At 45.2% G+C, this 17704-nt stretch overlaps 1 protein-coding gene and 1 non-coding gene across 5 annotated transcripts in view; one reads left to right on the top strand and one right to left on the bottom strand.

Moving 5' to 3' along the window:
- The window catches only part of TBC1D31 (TBC1 domain family member 31), an 83082-nt gene extending 70293 nt beyond the window's left edge, over positions 1 to 12789 (top strand). For 2 of the 4 annotated variants that reach the window (XM_056823141.1, XM_056823140.1), the window contains 4 exons: positions 2330 to 2456; positions 4071 to 4181; positions 5146 to 5314; positions 12602 to 12789. In XM_056823141.1, coding sequence (XP_056679119.1) covers positions 2330 to 2456; positions 4071 to 4181; positions 5146 to 5303 — 396 coding nt within the window. In that variant the 3' untranslated portion in view covers positions 5304 to 5314; positions 12602 to 12789. Of the gene's footprint in view, positions 1 to 2329; positions 2457 to 4070; positions 4182 to 5145; positions 5497 to 12601 lie in introns of those variants that run through there. The other 2 variants (XM_007488263.3, XM_007488262.2) reach the window with 1 other exon arrangement.
- Positions 12790 to 15746: 2957 nt separating this feature from the next.
- Positions 15747 to 15819, bottom strand: TRNAM-CAU (transfer RNA methionine (anticodon CAU)). Its single transcript has one exon. It is a non-coding gene; the product is annotated as a tRNA-Met (tRNA).
- Between the last annotated feature and the right edge of the window lie 1885 nt (positions 15820 to 17704).

Raw genomic sequence — 17704 nt, 5'->3', positions numbered from 1 at the left:
CCATTTTGAGGTACCTGATATAGGGGGAGATGTGAGACTGGATGTCCACAGATGAGGTAAGGCAGGAGAGGTAGATTGGAGAACTGTCAGCATTCAGATGATAATTAAATCTATGGGAGCTGACAAGATCACCAAATGAAGAACACTGAGGAAGAAGAGAAGGAAGGTCCAGGAAAGAGCCTGTATCAGGTCCAGCAAAGGAGATTTGAGAAGGAGCAGCCTGAGAAATAGGAGGAGAGCCAGGAGAGGAAACTAATCTCAGAAAACTAGGGAGAAGAAATAGCAAGGAGAAGAGGGTGATCAGCAGCGTCAGAGGCTACAGAGAGGTCAAGAAGAATGAGGCCTGAAAAAAAGCCATTGGATTTGGCACTAAGAGAACATCGACAGCTGTGTAGAGAACAGCACCATCAAATGAGACAAACAATCTTTGGAAGAATTGCAACTTAGAAATGACTCATGTAAAAACATGCTATACATCATGACTAAACGATCAAACAACTCTGGGCTTCACTTTCTGTCACATAGGGCAGCAGAGGTGACAGAAAATAGGAAGAGCCAGTGATGGAGAAGCTGTAGGCAGCACCTTGATGCCCTATGGGCAGAGTTGTGAAGTGGCCTGACTCTTGTGGTTTTCTCTTTGGAATGGCACAAGAAAGTAACTCAAGCAGCTGTACCCCTTGTCCTTGCAATCCCACTCCTGGACATGCAGCCCAGGAAAGTCAGAAACTATACAGGGCCCAGATGCCCACCGATGCAAGAATGGGGGCCTTAAAATACTATTGCGCAATAAAGAAGGATGGACATAATGAATGAAGAGAAACATTGGAATTTGTAGGGACAGATTTTGGTTTGCCGCAAATTAAGATTTACTGACAATTAAAACTGTTTTTATCTAAAAATGGAATGAGCTGCTGGGTAAGGAATTGAGTGCCCTACTACTGGATAATCTCCAGGTGGTGGCAGGAGGATCTTTTTAAGGCCTGTGATAGAGGGCATTTCCATTCAATTTTAGATTAGATTAGATGGCATCTGAGATCCCTGCCAACTCAGAAATCCTGTAATACAGATAATTTTACTTTTTAAGGTAAAACTTTGGTTTTTGTGGTTTTCCTGAGGGATCTGTGTGCTCCTGAGGAATCAAGGAAGGTCTATTTTAACAGTCATCTTCTCCTATTAAAAAACAAATACTTTCCTCACTACAGTTCCCCAAGATAGCATTAGGTATCCATATCCCCATTTTGTAGATGAGGAAACAAAAATAGAGAGAGCAGATCCGAGACCACTGGGATTCAGATTTAAGTTTTATAACTTCAAATTCAAAGCTTTTCTAAAAATGATATAATACTTAATCAGAATATTAGGATATCACACTTTTTTTGAAATGAGATATTTAGCACTCATTGGTGTTTTGGGGGCTACTCACATTGCTTTTTCCATCCAACTTCCTCTTAGAGAATTCTTTTTTTTTTTATTAAGACCCTTACCTTCTGCCTTAGGCAAAAGAGCAGCATTAAGGGCTAGGCAATGGGGGTTAAGTGACTTGCCCAGGGTCACACAGCTAGGAAGCTTCTGAGTTCACATTTAAATCCAGAACTTCCCGCCTCTAGGCCTGGCTCTCAATCCACTGAGCTACCCAGCAGCCCTCAAACCCCAAGTATAAATTTTTAAAAATAGTTTGGCTTTCTCTGCACGTCAGTCAAGTCTCTGGTGTTGTATATGCCAGAATACTCACTTTGATATGATAACGGTGGTAGTACTGTTGCCAACTCTCAAAAAATGATGTTGCCATCCAACTATTCATGACCTCATTTGGAGTTTTCTTTCATTTGGGGCAAAGATAACTGGAGTGGTTTGCTATTTCCTTCTCCAGCTCATTTTACAGATGACGAAACTGAGGCCAATAGAGTTAAGTAACTCACCCAGGGTTGCATAAATGTCTACGGCTAGATTTGAACTCTGGTCTTCCTGACTCCCAGCCCAGGGCCCTACCCCACTGTGCCACAGGATTTATTTTTTTAATGGTCAGAATTTTTAATCAGAAGACCCAAGTTTGAAATATCAGGGTGTGATCTTCCCATGACTTCAGTGCTCAGGGTTTCAGAGACCTCATCTAGAAAATGCACTTTCCAGCTCTAAAATCTTACTCACCTTTTCCAAAATGTTCCTAGGTAACAGAGCATAAACTTCTTCTGAGGTGTATTTTAAGACCCCAGGAATAGAGGACTCAAGGCTCTAGGAGCAAATATTTCTTAGTTTGTTTTAAGCTCAGTTGGACCCTGGCCCCGGCTTCTGCTCCCTCATCTTCTCCTTGTCCCTTTATTATCTTTAGAGGAAAGAAGATGAAGAATATCCTTCGTGGTCATCATCTTCGCATACTCTTCTGTGTGATCATGTCAAAAGGAAATATTTTAATGTGACTCCCTACGACTGCCAGCAGAGACAGGACGAACGCTGTGGTAGGTCCCTCGTGTTCCTTCCAGCTCTCCACTCCCTGGTCAGAGGAAGGCAGCCCCTGCAGCTTCCTGGCACTATCCAAGCAGCCTCGCTGGCTTACAGCGCCATTTTATTAGTGAGGGAAACAAAAACAGCAAAGGCCCCGGGACAGATTGTACAGTTGAGTAGTAGAAGCATTTTCCTCATATAAAGAAGCTGTTTTGTCCAGGTCCAACTAGACTTGGAGATGGCCAGTATTTAGGAGCAGGTCCCCGTGCCGTGCTCAGCCTTAGTCCCTCCTCCTATAAGGGCCCCTTTTGATGCTTCCATTGGAGAGCAAAGAGAAGCTCGGGCTTGTAGAGACTCGGCCACTCAGCAGGGAGAAGCCCTAACGGTCAGAAACACTCAGGGGAGTCAGCGGGGTTGGGGGAGCAACACCTCTGGCCAGGCTATTCATTTCTGTTTTGTGGGAAGAAAGAAGCTGCTCACACTTCAAGTTCTAATTTACTAGTATGAAAACAGCCTGGAATGGGGCTTGTTTCAGACCCAGGCATTGCTTCTCGGGTGCGGGAAGAGAAGTCTGTGTGCCACAGCCCCTGCGAGGTCCAGTCTGGAGCTGGTTGGTTCTGTCAAGACTGCAGATGGACCACGAATGACCCCTAAACTTTGGGACTTGTGCTGGTTTGACAGTCAGATGACAAGGAGCTGGTGCTCTAGGGTCAGAAACTCCCCCCACACTAGCTAGCCAGGAGTTAGGCTCCCGAGGCTGCGTGTATATGGCTTGCTGGGTTTCCCTGAGGGTTCTGGATTTACCGGTCACTGGCTCTCGCGGTCAAGATGTCCTCTTCTTTCCTCTGGGGAAATGGGCTGGCTGTGGCGCATTCCCTGCTTCCCATCTCTCTCCCTTCTTGCTCAGCGGCCTCTTGCTCCACTCCATAGGGAGTTGGGGGTGAATGGGAAACAATTTAATTCATGGAGCCCTTGGAGGCACTAGACAGGCTTACACTTCTTTTTTCCCCTCAATTCTGTCTTATTCTGAACTCAACCATAATGAGCATCATCATATGCAAAGTAGAACAAAGAGTCTTGAGGGATCAGCAAATCTCTGTTGCATATGGTTTGCTTTTAAAAAATAGAATAAATTCAACAGGTTATTTTCCATCCTGTCTAACTTTTCAGAGTAGGGCTGCTTCAGCGGGCCCTGAAGTCCTGGAGGGAGAGGGGTCAGGCTGCGAGAAGCGGAGGAAGGGAGGGGGGACGCTTCCCGAGACCAAAAACCTCTTTTGGAATTTTCCGAGCCGAGCTGCCCTGGCTCTCCTTCCCCCGGCAATGAGGACTCCGTGTCGGACCAGGACACGGGGCCTCGGAGGCCAGGCCGGGACACCTGCTCCAACGCGCGGCATGCGAGGTCAGACCTCCTTTTTATACGGAAGCCAATGGGCAGCCTCTAGTCGAGCTGCTAACGGTGGCGGTCTGCTCTGTCCCGGCTCTCGTGGCTGAGCGGCGGGCTGCCGGGCCAGCTTCTAAGAGGACAACCCTTTTTGCCTCCACAGAGGTGTGAGCCTTCTCTTTAACATCCAAAAGGACAGGGTTCGTGTCCCCACAAACGTAAGCCTTCTTTCCTTCCCTTTTGGCAGGCGAGAGGCCTCAGGAGTTAAAGACCAGGAGCCCAATGAAGCACGTTTCCTCGGCGTCGCTGCCCGAAAGCCATCTCCGCTTCATTCCTGGGATCGATCCCGAAACACACTGTAAGTAGCTGTGGGCAGGGGCCTCGGCACTCCCTTTGCCGTGCTCGGGTCGGGCCATGAGGAGCATTTGTACCATGTCGTGGGTCTGAGGGCTGTGAATCTTCCATGGAAGCCGGCCCGGCCTTCCCAGCTGGAGGAGACGCCGCCCGGGGCTGGCTCCATAGCCCCCCTCCCAACCCGTCCCTCCGGCTGGCCATTATTGGTTTCCAAGCCTGCTGCTCGTCTCCTTTCCTGGCTTTATTTTCTCACTTGTCCCTCTGCCCTGGGCCTTTCCTGGCCCTCCCCAGCCTGCCTGTGTTTGCTCTGAGCTCTGGTGGGATGACAAAGACCAGCCAGAGGATGGACAGCCGCTTCCCACCTTGGGGGGCAGCGTTTCTGGCTGTCTCTGCCACTGGGTGGAGGCAGGGGAAGAGGCGGCCTCAGGCGGTCATGGAGGAGGAAAGTGGGAACCCAGAAAGGGGTGGCCGTGCCCCTCCCCCGGCTGTCTTCTCCCCAAAGTGCCTCAACGTGCGTCCTCTTCCCCCTGAGTGACCTCCCGCAGCCTGGCACCCGGCGGGTGTTTCTTCAGGGCCCCTGTGCCATGCCGGCGCTCACCTGCTTGCTCTTGGGGGAAATGTAGCTCTGTACAAAACAGAGGAAATATGGGGTGGCCTGGGGATCCCTGTGTGGGTGGAGGAGGCTGGGGAGCGGCTGGTCCATCACCCACGCAGACGCCTGTGAGGCAGGCGATGACCACCCTCGGGTACTTGTAACAGGGATAATAACGAAGGACGTCATCGCTGTAACAGCGGGACTTTCTACGTGCCAGCATGCGCTGTGGGAGCCATTCACCATCATTAGTCAGCCAAGTGGCCTTCACCTTGCTGACGGGCCAGCACTTCAGCTGAAAATAATGGCGCCCACGCGGCTTATCTGCGTAAATTAGCCTGATTGCTTATTTTCAACTTTTTTTTTTTTTTGCAAGTTTCTTTGGATCGAAAACGAGAAGAGCTGGAAAAGAGAGAACAGGAACTCATGTCCGAAATAAGGAACCTTCGATACAAGCACACCCAGCAAGCCCGTCAGAAACGCAGCATCCCTCTTTCCCGCTTACATCGTGATACAAATCTGCTAATTACCTGAAACAGATTCAGGTACACGCTTCTTTTGCAATCAAAGGAACTGATTTTAGATCATTTTAAAGTCTACCTAAATTAACCTTTTTGTATATAGAAATATGGTGTCAGTGAAAAATAATGTATGCTTTGTATAAGCTCTGACAGTTTATTTATCTTGTGCTTTTTGAAATAAAATCATCTTTTTTATTTTGAAATCATTTAAGTGGTAGCGGGTTTAAATTATTTTACTCCTCTCTCTTAAAAACTTTAACAAAATAAAATTTCATCTTTATAGAAGTGCAACTTAAAATAACAGATCTGGACCTAGAAGGACCCTCTTCAGGTATCCAATCTAACTCCTCTTTCAGAGGAGGAAATGAAGTCCAGTGAGTTTATTGGACTTGCTCAAGGTCTCACTGGTCACACATATCTAATAGCACCTGTCAGGGCCAGGAAAGAAACCCAGCTTCTCAACTCCAGAGCTGGTATTATTTCTATTACACCGTATATCTCCCCCCACCACTCTCCAGCCCTCGTTTTAGATGAGCTAAAATTTGACTTTATTAATAGGTTCTTCTGTTTCTTTACTTTTTTACCCAGCCTCAGGCCTGGGCTGATGGTGAGTCAGGGAGGTCAAATTCATTTCAAAAAGTAAAATGATCTCTACCATATTTCATTTTCCTGCTTCGTTTTTTTGTGCAGGTTTTCTTCCACAAAATGACTAAATGGAAAAATATTTTATAGGTGCACATGTAAAATCTGTCAGATTGCTTACCAGCTCAGTGAGGGAGGAGGAACGGGAAAGATGGAGAGAATTTGAAACTCAAAAAAAATTTTTTAATGTTAAAAATGGTTTTTATATGTAATTAGGAAAAAAAAGTTATTTTTTAAAAAAGTAAGATGTTCTCCCTTATGGAGCCAGTTTTATAAGTTACAGGTTGGCAATATAAAGGAATAACCTTATTGTTACTCTTTCTCCATCACAAGAGTGAATTTCATAATGATCAAGCTATTTAACCTACTTGTCGAGAGTGTTATGGTTCATTGTGGGCTAAGGGACCAAATTTCCAGAATTGCTATTTTCTACTCAATAGGCTTTGTAATCTGCTTAGCCCTAGAAAGCCAACTCAGATTGCAGGGCCTTCTTGGAGAGGATCTGAATAACATCTTTACTGTAAGAAAGACAACTCCTTTTTGGTTGTTAATAATCTCTTGAGTCGTATGGATGTTTGCCCATCTGGGCAAAAAAAAAAAATCTAAAATCCAAAAACCTAAGGTTAAAAGGAATCTCAGGAGATCTCATCCAGGACCCTCCCTCCAAGCAGGACTATAATTAAACATTTCAAATGAGATACATGAACTCTAGAGAAGAGGAATCTATTTCAGTATCAGCACCCTGAGAGTGAAAGACACTTTTCTTCCCATCTAATTCGATTCTATAGGGGAACAGAGCCAGGATTGGCAGAATAGAGGGCCAGAGTCCACAATTCCACCAAACAGCTATAAAAATGCACCAGACCAAATCCTGATGGAAGAATCCAGAAAAATTCACAATGAGTCTTTGTCCAGCCAGGTCTGCACACACACTGGGACAAGGTCAGGGCAGGAGAGCATGGTGTATGGAACCCTCCTGTAATGCCCCCCAAAAAAGAACCTATCCTAGGAGGGCACCCAGATCCACAGCAGGGCACTGAGACTGGGGCAAGTGCCACTTGGAAGCTTTGTTACCCACTGCCCAGGCCTAGATCCCAGGGGGAGTGAGTAGGGAATATGGGCATGGCAGCAGTGTTTCTGGGTAAGGAAGCCCTGGGCTGTGCACCAAGAAAAAAGGTAAATCACAAGCTAGTAGCAGCAGCAGTGGTGTGACCCAAAGGAAGGGCTACTTTCTAGCATCTAGCCCATCCTACAGAGGAGTAATCAAGGCAGGAACCTACAAAATGGCACCTACAATTCTGCCACTTAGAACCAACAGAACTTTTAAGTCGGCTAACAGGGGAGTCTAGTAGCAATCAACTCTAGCTCAGACCCAAGCCCAAGTCAGGAACTTGTAAAGGTCAGACCAAGCAGGCAGCAACTACATTTTACCTTTGATCCAACCACTTTGGGAGTCCTGAAAGCATGTGGATCCCCAGCCTGTTCCTGAGATTCTGGAATAACAAAACTTAATACCCAAGAAGGCACCAATAGGACTAGCCCAAACCTTCCCTCCAGAAGGTGATAAAACCCAGTCCTAACCTCAAGCCTGGAATTGAGATGGAGGCTGGAAGAATGGGTAAACCAAAAAAGACTCCAAAATCTCGGCAAACAAAACTTTAGAGGAAAACAGCCTGGGCATAAACCCAACTAGAAGTCCTGGAAGAGAAAAAAGCAAGATTTTTATAAGAGTTATGAAAATTCTTAATAAGTAGAATGAGAGTACTTGAAGAAAAAAACTGGAAAAGAAATGAAAGTTATAGGGAAGAATTGGAAAGTGAATAAACAAGTAAAAACAAGTAAACACAGAGGTACAAATCCTTGCCCAATACCCTGAAAACTAGAAACCAATGACTCCGTGAAGGACTCTTGTCTTCCACTCGGCTCCAATTTCTGCAAATTCCATCCACTGTTCCCAGTTGCATCCCCTGGGGCTGTAAAGGTTAAAATTATGGTTGAGACTGAATGTAATAATGATTTTGGTCACCAAGGATTTTATTTATAAAATCCTAATGAAACACCCAAGTCAGCTGGAAATTTTATGGTGATTTAATTGATAGTGGAGGAGATTAAGGAGAAGGAAGATGGAAAGGAGTAGATTTTCTCCGGCCCTCACCCCTGCCTGGTTAGTACTGAGCGGGGAGATTAGGAGATAATATTTTGGAGTATGAAGGAGGAAGGAGTCAGTTTGAACTCCAAAAAGGAAAAGGCTAAGCCAAGATGCCTGAACCTGAAATCAGGTCCAGGGAAAACTCGCCGCCAAACCCAGACAAAATAACTGCCACCACTCCAAGATTGTCAGAATGCCTAGCAAGCTGCCAGCCAGAGTCGCCTCTCCAGGAAAAGAGGAAGAGAGAGGAAGTGATATGCCTCATATAGATGGTTTTACATCACTTTCCCTCCTCTCATCTGTACAATGATAGCTTAGCTTGACTTAGGACAGCCCAGGGGTCTGTCCACTTTTTCTGCACATGTCCATTGAAGGCCATTTCCTCAGATAACTAAATCTTGAGTTTGGTGCAGACCTTCCTAATCTTGTTAAACTAAGGAGGGTGGAGAAATTCGGGGTTCCCAAGACCTGATTCTGTTAGTCCAAGTATCTCTATTGTTATTGATTAGGAAATAGCTAAATCAGATCTTCTAAAGTACAGACTGATTAGGGTGGACTAGTTTTAAAATTCACAGGGCCCAGGAGAATGAATATAATCCCTCTTCCACTTGACAGTCCTTCAAATACTTGAAGAAGGCTATTTTGTATATTTTTTATTTTCCTTCTTTTTGCTTTGTCAAGGAGAATGGCCTTTGGACTAGAAAGGAGAGGACAAAAATGACTTCGTTGTAAGGAGACAGAGTAAGAAATAGGCACTCTCTCCATCTTTTAGCAGCAGCTCTGCTTGGTCTCCCCTCCAGAGAACATCATGCCTTCCCAAGGAGAAGCTGGTTACCTGAAATCTCCTCATCACATGTTTTTGCTACTTAACACCTCAATTCACTTTGAGGGGCCTTTCCCCTCCAGAGAGAAGGCTGGAGGGCAGAGGACTAGACTCCTCTCCAGGCTTTTCAGGTCGCTCTCCATTTATCATCAGCATCCACCCCAATGAGCACCATATCCCTTGCACCAAGGATCCCCTGGCCATCCCTCCTCTCCCTCCCCATTCCTCTTCCTTTCAGGAATTGCCTTCCTCCTGAAGGGACTGTCTTATTTCTATCCCGTCCCTTAGTACAGTATCTGGCACATAGTAACCATGTAATAAAATGTTTATCAAATTAAATCTTGATTAATTTATGTCACCAGACCCAAATAAAAAAGTACATTGGTGGGATCTGAAAGAATGAGCTGCTGCTGCTGATGTTGGTAGAGAGCCGGGATCAGAGAAAGACAAACTTTTCCCAAGACCTGTGTTCATTTTGTTTTCTTAAGAAGTAGGAGGCTGTAAGATTGAACACTTCCAGCAAAAAAAAAAAATGAACCCCAAACCCCAAGGTTGACTATCTTGACTACAGGGAAACATATTACTTTTATATCTCAAACTTCTGTGGCTATAACTTTCAGGTGCTTTTTGTTTTTTTAAATACTCTCCTTCCATCTTGGAATTAATGCTGTGTATTGGTTCCAAGGCAAAAGAGTGGTAAAGGCTAGGCAATGGGGGTTAAGTGACTTGCCCAGGGTCACACAGCTGGGAAGTGTCAGAGGTCAAATTTGAACTCAGGACTGCCCATCTCTAGACCTGACTCTCAATCCACTGAGCTACCCAGCTGCCCCTCCCTTTGTTTTTAAAGACAACTAATGGCATTACAGAGTGATGTCTTTCTTGACTTGCCCACGAATTGTATTTGAAGTGTGACAGAGCTGCCCAGAGTCATCAGCCTCCTCCTTTCCAGAGTCATCAAAGCAGGGGAAGATGGAATAGCACACCTGGCGGTGGCCTGGGACACCATGAGTGACCCTGCCCTGGCCAGGCTCTGAGCATGCTCTGGCACTGCTGCAGCCACCTTCACAGCCCTGGAACAAATCGTGCCGGGGGAGTCTTCCCCTAATGCCGCCTGCTTCTTGGCTCCTCAGAGCCACAGGGGGACCCCAAAGGCAGAGGGGCCCCCCGAAAGGGCTCTTCCTTGGGTACCCTGACTGACTATACCCACATGGGACTTCCTAACATTTGAGCCCCCCAAATGTAGAACGGGAAAATAGAAACATCATTTCCAAAGCATTTTGTGACTGGCAAAAGCAGGCACTGCTGTCACCCATGTTTTATAGCCCTGTGGCCCATGGCAAGGACTTTCTTGTAACCACCCAGAAAGGGAGGCATTATAAGGATTAGTCATGGGGTTTTTTCCTAACCTTTACCTTCTGTCTTGGCAGAAGAGCAGCAAGCACTAGGCAAATGGGGTTAAGTGACTTCCCAGGCTCACACAGCAAGGAAGTGTTAGAGGTCAGATTTGAACTCAGAACCTCCCATCTCCAAGCCTGGCTCTCCATCCCAAGTTTTTAAGGCTACTACGTGACACAGGGGATGGAGTGCTCAATCTAGAGTTCAGAAAGAGCAGCGTTCAAATTCTACAAGATACATTTTTGTTGTTTTTCAGTCACATCTGACTCCCTGTGACACCATTTGGGGCTTTCTTGGCCAAAGTACTGGAGTGGTTTCCCATTTCCTTCTCAGACTCATTTTACAGATGAGGAAACTGAGGCAAAGATACTGGAGTTGAATCGACATTTCCTTCCCCACAATATAAATGCTGGCTCTTATTACTGCTACCCGTGAAGAGATCTTCTGTCTGTTTATTGTATTGGTGGTCCTGGATACACAACGGAGAAGAACCTCCCCAAGCTCGGGGGAGCTGATGTCTGCTCCCACATCAGGTGATCCATGCAGGCACAAGTGATGCTCCCAGAAGAAATCTAGAAAACTTGTCTACGGACAACGAAGTCATCCAAAGAAGAAACTAAAAAGCTCAGGGGAACAGGCGATGTTTTGATTACTTCAGCCAAAGAAAGGAACTTTAGGAAAGAAAGCCAGTTTGGGGAAAGAACTAGTACTTGGAGCATGGCACACAGAAGGTACTCAATAAATGCTGCTAATAAAGTGGTGTTGAGAATGGGCTCACTTTTGTAGTTATGATTTGTTTGTGTCCAAGTACTGATGACCCCATTTGGGTTGTCTTGGCAAAGATTCTAGGGTGGTTTGCCATTTTCTTCCCTGGCTTATTTTATAAATGAGGAAACGGAGGCAAACAATATTAAGTGACATTGCCCAGGGTCACATGAACTGTCAGTGTCTGAGGCCAGATCTGAACTCACGGCGATGAGCCCTTTGACTCCAGTGGGGACGGTGGGATGTTGGCCAGGGACGACGTGACCCTAAAAAGAGCTGTTTTTTTGGAAAATGTTATCAGCCTGGAGTCTTTCAAAGCTAATGAAAAGGTTTTCAAATTGAAAAGGAGGATGAACAGAGAAAACGGACTGTTTACCAAATTTGGTGTCACCATGAATAGCTCAAAAGTAGGCAAAATCGCTGTAGAGGCCTCTGGGAAATCACAGAGAGAAAATCCAAGGAAGCCGGAGGCTTCTGATCTCCATATACAAAGACATCCAGCAGGGGTCGCCAGCATGGTGAATTGAATTTCCTTATGGAATGAGGGGAAATTGTCTTGTTAGTGTGAAGATCGGATTTGGCTCTCCCCTGATTGTAGCTATGAAGGTACTTAGCCCTTCCTTGATTGTGAAGATTAAATTGTAATCTCCTGTCTATTTTTAGATTTTAATCCCCCAAAATGTAAGCAGGGTACTTAAAGTTGAGTATGGAGATCTACCCATTTTGGATTTTAACCACAAAAAGGTATGAACACCCATTTCATACATTGAGTGGGAGGTCTGTGACCCAAGTGTGAAAGAGTGGGCAGTCCTGTAGAGGAGCATCAGCTGTGATTGGTAGACGTAAAAATTTAGGGGAAGAAGCACAAGAGAAAAAGATCTTTAAAAGTGGAAACAGAGACACACACAAACACTTGGAGTGAAGAGACACACTTGGAGTGAAGAGATATACTTGAAGTGGAGACTCACACTTAGAGTGGAACCTCCTGTAAGAAGCAGTTCTACTGGAGTTGAGACTGATAAAGAATCTGCTGATTGAACTGACACATGATGAGTGTAAAGGCTCACTTCCTTCCTTGGCATTTCTGGAGGCTCGAGACTCTGGGAAAGGCCCATCATCTTGAGACTCCTTTCCCCTGGCTGGGGCCTTTGAATTTCTACCTGGCTCAGAGGAAGCCAGAGCTCGCTCTCTCTCTCTTTCACTCTCTCCTTTTCTTCTCTTTTTCTCTTCCTTAATATCTTCCCTCTATTGTAAAATAAACCACCACAAATTCCATTCTGACTTTAGTAATTCATTTTTGGGATTTAGTAATTAAATCCCTGGTGACCGATTAAATATATTCAGTCCAACAATAAATTTAACATTAGGTATCCAATGAGATTTGGTGGTCTAGAACCCAATATGGTTCTGGAAGAGGTGCCTCCATAAAAAAAGGGTGGCAGAAAGAGGCAGGGGAAAAAACAGCCTTGTATAGTAAGGTCTACTCTTGTTTGTTTGTTTGTCTTTAACCATTTATTATGTTTTTTTTAAATTTCAGGTAAAAATAATTTTTAACATTTCTTTTTAAATTTTGACTTCCAAATTCTCTCCCACCACCTTGAGAAGACAAGCAATTTGGTAGAGAAGATACAAGCACAGTCAGGCAAAGCACATTTCTATCTTAGTCATGCGGCAAAAGAAAGCACAGACCCCCCCAAATGAAATAAATGTATGCTTCAATCTTCATTCAGACTCCATTTGTTCTTTCTCCGAAGGTAGGGCGCCATTTCCATTCCAAATGCTTGGGAATGGTCTTGGATCCCTGCTGAGAACAGCCACATCACTCATGGTCAGTCATTGGACAATAATGCCATTACAGTATTTGATGGCTTCCTGCTTCTGTTCGCTTCACTTTGGGTCTGTCAGTTCATAGAAGTCTTCCCAAGTTTTTTGGAAACCACAGGCTCGCCATTTCCTATCGCACAAGAGTATTCCGTCATAATCATTCACCCTTCCTCAACCGAAGGACGTCTCCCTGCTTTCCATTCCCTGCCACCACAAAAAGAGCTGCTAGACATATTTGTACAAACGGGTCCTTTTCCTCTTTTAATGCTGATCTCATCTCTGGGATACAGACCGAGTCCTGACACTGCCTGATTCAAGGATATAATACCTGTAAACCTCAAAATTTCTTAGACTTATAAATGTTGGAAATTTCACCATTGGGAAATTTCATACTTGAAAAATTTCCTATTGATAGTGGATCTTGACTATTGGAATGTGAATCCCATTGGCATGGGAGGTTCCTTCTCCTTCCCTTCTTAAGATTACTTTAGGACAGAAACCCTTTGCTGAACAATGGAAAGGACTTTGACCTATGCTTAAGCATAGAACAGGAATTTCTTTGAGTCATGATTGATTTTAGAATTGATACAATGGAGATACTTGGAATCAATCTCCACCCTATTCAGTCCTAACAGGATTGAGGAAGGGCTGCAGCCTAGATCAAAATTTAATTATTCCAATCTCTACCCTACTCAGGTTAACAGGATTTAGAAAGGGCTGTAGCAAAGGATCAAAGATTTAATTATTTGAAAATATGACCTTCAACAGACATGTGCAAAGCCTCTGGGCGGTCCTGGGTTAAGCTAGAGCCTCCATTGGCACAGGGAAATTGATGGACAGTGATTGGTAGATGTGAGAACTGAGGGGAGGCAACTTGGATGGTTTCCTTAAAGATCAGGGGGGTCTGGAGAGTCGAGGTGGTGGTTGAGGAGTTGGTCAGAGTGGTGGCAGTGTACTCTGAGAAGCTTGCTCTGAAGGAAGCTGAAGGTGGGGGCCTCTGAGACTGTTTCTCCATTTTGGTCACATGAGTAATAGGGACTGATCTCTTTTCTTTGCCCCAGATATCTAAGGGCTTGGGCCTTTTGGCCCAGCCTAAACAGAAGGGGTATTTAAGCCCTATTCCCTTCTCTCCCTTTTTCTCTCTATCTCTAATTCCTTTCTTCCTCCTATTGAAATTAAACTCCATAAAAGGTTGACAGCTGACTTGAGTTTTCATTTAGGAATTACATAGCTGAATTCCTTGGCGACCTTAAATTAATATATATCAGTCTTTTAAAGTGATTTCCTTGTCACATACCCCGTGTGGGAGGCCTCAGGGCAGAGTTCTCAATGGCTCTCCAGAATGATTGGATGGATCACAGTTCCACCAACAGGGCATGAGTGCCAAAGGCTTCCAGCACCCCCTCCAACGCTTATCGGATTCCTTTCCTGTCATGTTGGACAATCACAATATATGTGTGTATATTTTTAAAATTCTGGATGCATTTTGTTTTCATAGTACAACCATTGAGAGAGGACTCTCCTGACAAAGGGAAGCAATTAAGCAAAATAATAGAGAACTCTCATTGGAAAGTGCAGGGGACATTCCGCATTAGTCTCCCCCTCTATTTTTCTTAATTAACAGGAATCTTTTTCTTCTCCTCCTACCAGCCCCACTGAAAAAAGAAAAGAAATTTCTTTGTAACAACCTCTGCAGTCAAGCCTAACATGCAAAAATGTCCCTGTGAATACGCATACACAGACATCTATAACTCTACATTTTTACAATGTTGTATCATTTGCTCTCCTACTTTGCTTATTTCATTCTTTTTTTTAAAACCCTCACCTTCCGTCTTACAATCATTACTGTGTATTGGTTCCAAGGCAGAAGAGTGGTAAGGGCTAGGCAGTGGGGGTTAAGTGATTTGCCCAGGGTCATATAGCTGGGAAGTGTCTGAGGCCAAATTTCAAGTCACTAAGCCACCTACCTTTCCTCATTTTTAATATATTTATAAAAACCTTCCTTTTTCTTTCTCTCACCCTTCCTTCCTTCCTTCCCTTCCTCCCTTCCTTTTTCTTTCTTCCTTCATGTTTTTCCTTCTTTCTTGCTATTCCTTCCTTCCTTCCTTCCTTCCTTCCTTCCTTCCTTCCTTCCTTCCTTCCTTCCTTCCTTCCTTCCTTCCTTCCTTCCTTCCTTCCTTCCTTCCTTCCTTCCTTCTTTCCTTTATTTTTAACATTGTTTATTGTTTCAAATTCTCTCCTCCCTCCAGCCCCTCCGAATCCACTGAGCAAACAAGCAATTTGATGAGAATCATTGTCCGTATGAAGTCATGCGAAACATATTTCTCTATTAGCCAAGTATGCAATCAGCTTGATAAATCTGTGCCTCTGAGCCTTTGCCTGGAATGCTCTGCTTCCTCACCTCCACCTCTGGGATGAACCTTGCGGAGATTTTCCCGTTTCTATCTGTTGCTCCTTCCCCGGGTCACAGTTTATTTCGCATATATTTCAAGTCGACACCCGTCGAAATCCCCCTAGAATGTATGCCTCTCGAAGGCTGAAACTGATGCTTTTCTGGGTCCCCAGCACCCCATTACAGAGCCTTTCACACTTTGCGAATGGGGCGGTGGGGGACCTCAGTTTCCTCTGGAAAATCGGCGGGAAGGATTTGATAGCTTCTGAGGTCCTTTCCAGCTGAAGATCCAGGGGCCTCAGCTGCGAGGAAAGAAATCACGTAGAGTCATGAGGAGCTGGACTCATTCCGGCCAGGACAGTTGTATTTAGCGATTGCAAAGAACATTTTGCCTACGTTTGCAGGATCTGCAAAGGGGAGAGAAGCGTAAAAGCTCAGTACTGGAGGGTCAATGACAAAAGTATTGTGCCCCGTGTGAGGATCGAACTCACGACCTTCAGATTATGAGACTGACGCGCTACCTACTGCGCTAACGAGGCACCTGACGGCCACTTCCGGCTTGAGGATATTGAATTGAAACCACGGAACGTTGGCGCATGCTCACTAAAGACAGGATACTCGGCTTTTGCTTTGAATCCTCTCTCTGTCACGGGGACATGAAAGTGGCGAACTCTACCTTTGTGCAGCTTAGGTTCTGGGAGCTGGGCGCATGCGCGCGGAGTATGCGCGCGCCAATTTTAACCTAGAAGTTTACCATCCAGTTCGGAGAGTAGAGATCCTCCCTCCCTCCGCTCCTCTTGCTATCTTCCCCCACCACCCCCAGATATAGAGAGAGCTTGGACCGAATAAGGGCGGGGAGGGCAATCACAGCAAGCTGCCTGGAGAAGATGTTTGAATTGGGCTTTGAAGGCTGGGGAGGTGTACCGAAAAAAGGCAGGGCAAGGAACCAGAACGTCCCGGTTGGTCGGAGAGAGCTTTGTAGAGGAGAAAATAATTTGTTAGGGAGATTTTTTTTTAAGGCTACAGTTCCCTAACCAGATAGAATGATATGACGATGATGTCTATAGCACTTCAAGGTCTGCTAAGAGCTTTATAAGTATTATCTCATTGGATCCTCACAACCGCCCTGGGCTGTAAATGCTATTATTATATCCATTTTAAAAAAAAACCAAAAACCTTCCCTTTTGTGTATCATTTCCTACGCAGAACAATTAGGGCTGGGTAATGACGATTAACCGATTTGTCCAAGGTCACACAGCTAGGAAGTGTCTGAGGTCAAATTTGAACCTAAGATCTTCTGTCGCCAAGCTGCCCCCTCTTGTACCCATTTTACGGATAAGGAGCCTGAGGCAGATACATCTCCACAGAGCTTTCTATGTACTGGGCACCTTACAATGGTCGTCTCAATGGATCTTCACCACACCCCCCACTGCCCAAACAACCTAAATATTTCCCTCTCCAGCCCAGTCCCACCTTCTCTACTGTCCTTCAAACAGCCACAAATACGTGCGGTACAATTCGAGTAACACCTGGATTCTTTGCAGTGGATTGCAGAGAAGAGGAATGAGAACGGGGTGCGGCGGGAAAAGCCCCAGGGTTAGATCCGGGGCGGGGTTTAAGCACCTTGGACAGGGCATTGGCTCCACGGCCAGGCCTCCAAGTCAAAGCAAGACGGCTCAACTCAACGAAGAGCTCCTGTTGTCTGCAAAGCCCCAGGCATTGGGGGGAGGGGGAGGAGAAGGAACATTAAGTGGGTACAAGGTGTCAAGCTGCCTGCTGAGGGGCAGCCGGGTGGCTCAGAGAATGTCCTGGGGTCAAATATAACTTCAGACCCTTCCTAAACAAGTTACTTCACCCCCACGCCTAGCTCTTACCCCTCTTCTGCCTTGGAACTAATACACAGTTTTGATTCTAAGGTTGAAGATAAGGATTCAAATATGTACATATATATAAATTATATACATATATAGTGACAGACAGAAAGAGAAGAGAGCAGGAGAGACGGAGACAGAGACAGAAAGAGAAAGAGGGAGAGACAAAGAGCCAGAAAGAGAAAGATCGAGATTATCTCATTTGATCTTGGAGATGTACAAAATTAAAACAGCCTTTGAGGGACTTCCATCCTCCTAAGCCTGGGGTACCATATATAAACCAAGAAGAAGAATAGAGGCAGCCTGGAAGAGCAAGCCAAGGAGCTAATATATCCCTTTAAGGTTTAGAAAGAACCCCAGGCTCTTTTCTCTTTGCCAGCTCTGCCTTCTCCTTTTTCTCCTCTGACCTCTGCCTGTTCTCCATCCCACCCATGGCTCACTTGCCTCTGTACATATTTGTACATATTAAAACCAGATTTTTGACGTTCTAAACTAGGACAGTGTGAGTTGGTCCCATCTGATCTGGCCACAGTATACAACCCCAACTGTTTCT

This window comes from Monodelphis domestica, chromosome 3, assembly GCF_027887165.1.
Source record: "Monodelphis domestica isolate mMonDom1 chromosome 3, mMonDom1.pri, whole genome shotgun sequence".
NCBI classification, from domain to species: Eukaryota; Metazoa; Chordata; class Mammalia; order Didelphimorphia; family Didelphidae; genus Monodelphis; species Monodelphis domestica.
The sequence above is the reverse complement of the archived record's forward strand: the minus strand, read 5'-3'. Positions and strand labels throughout refer to the sequence as shown.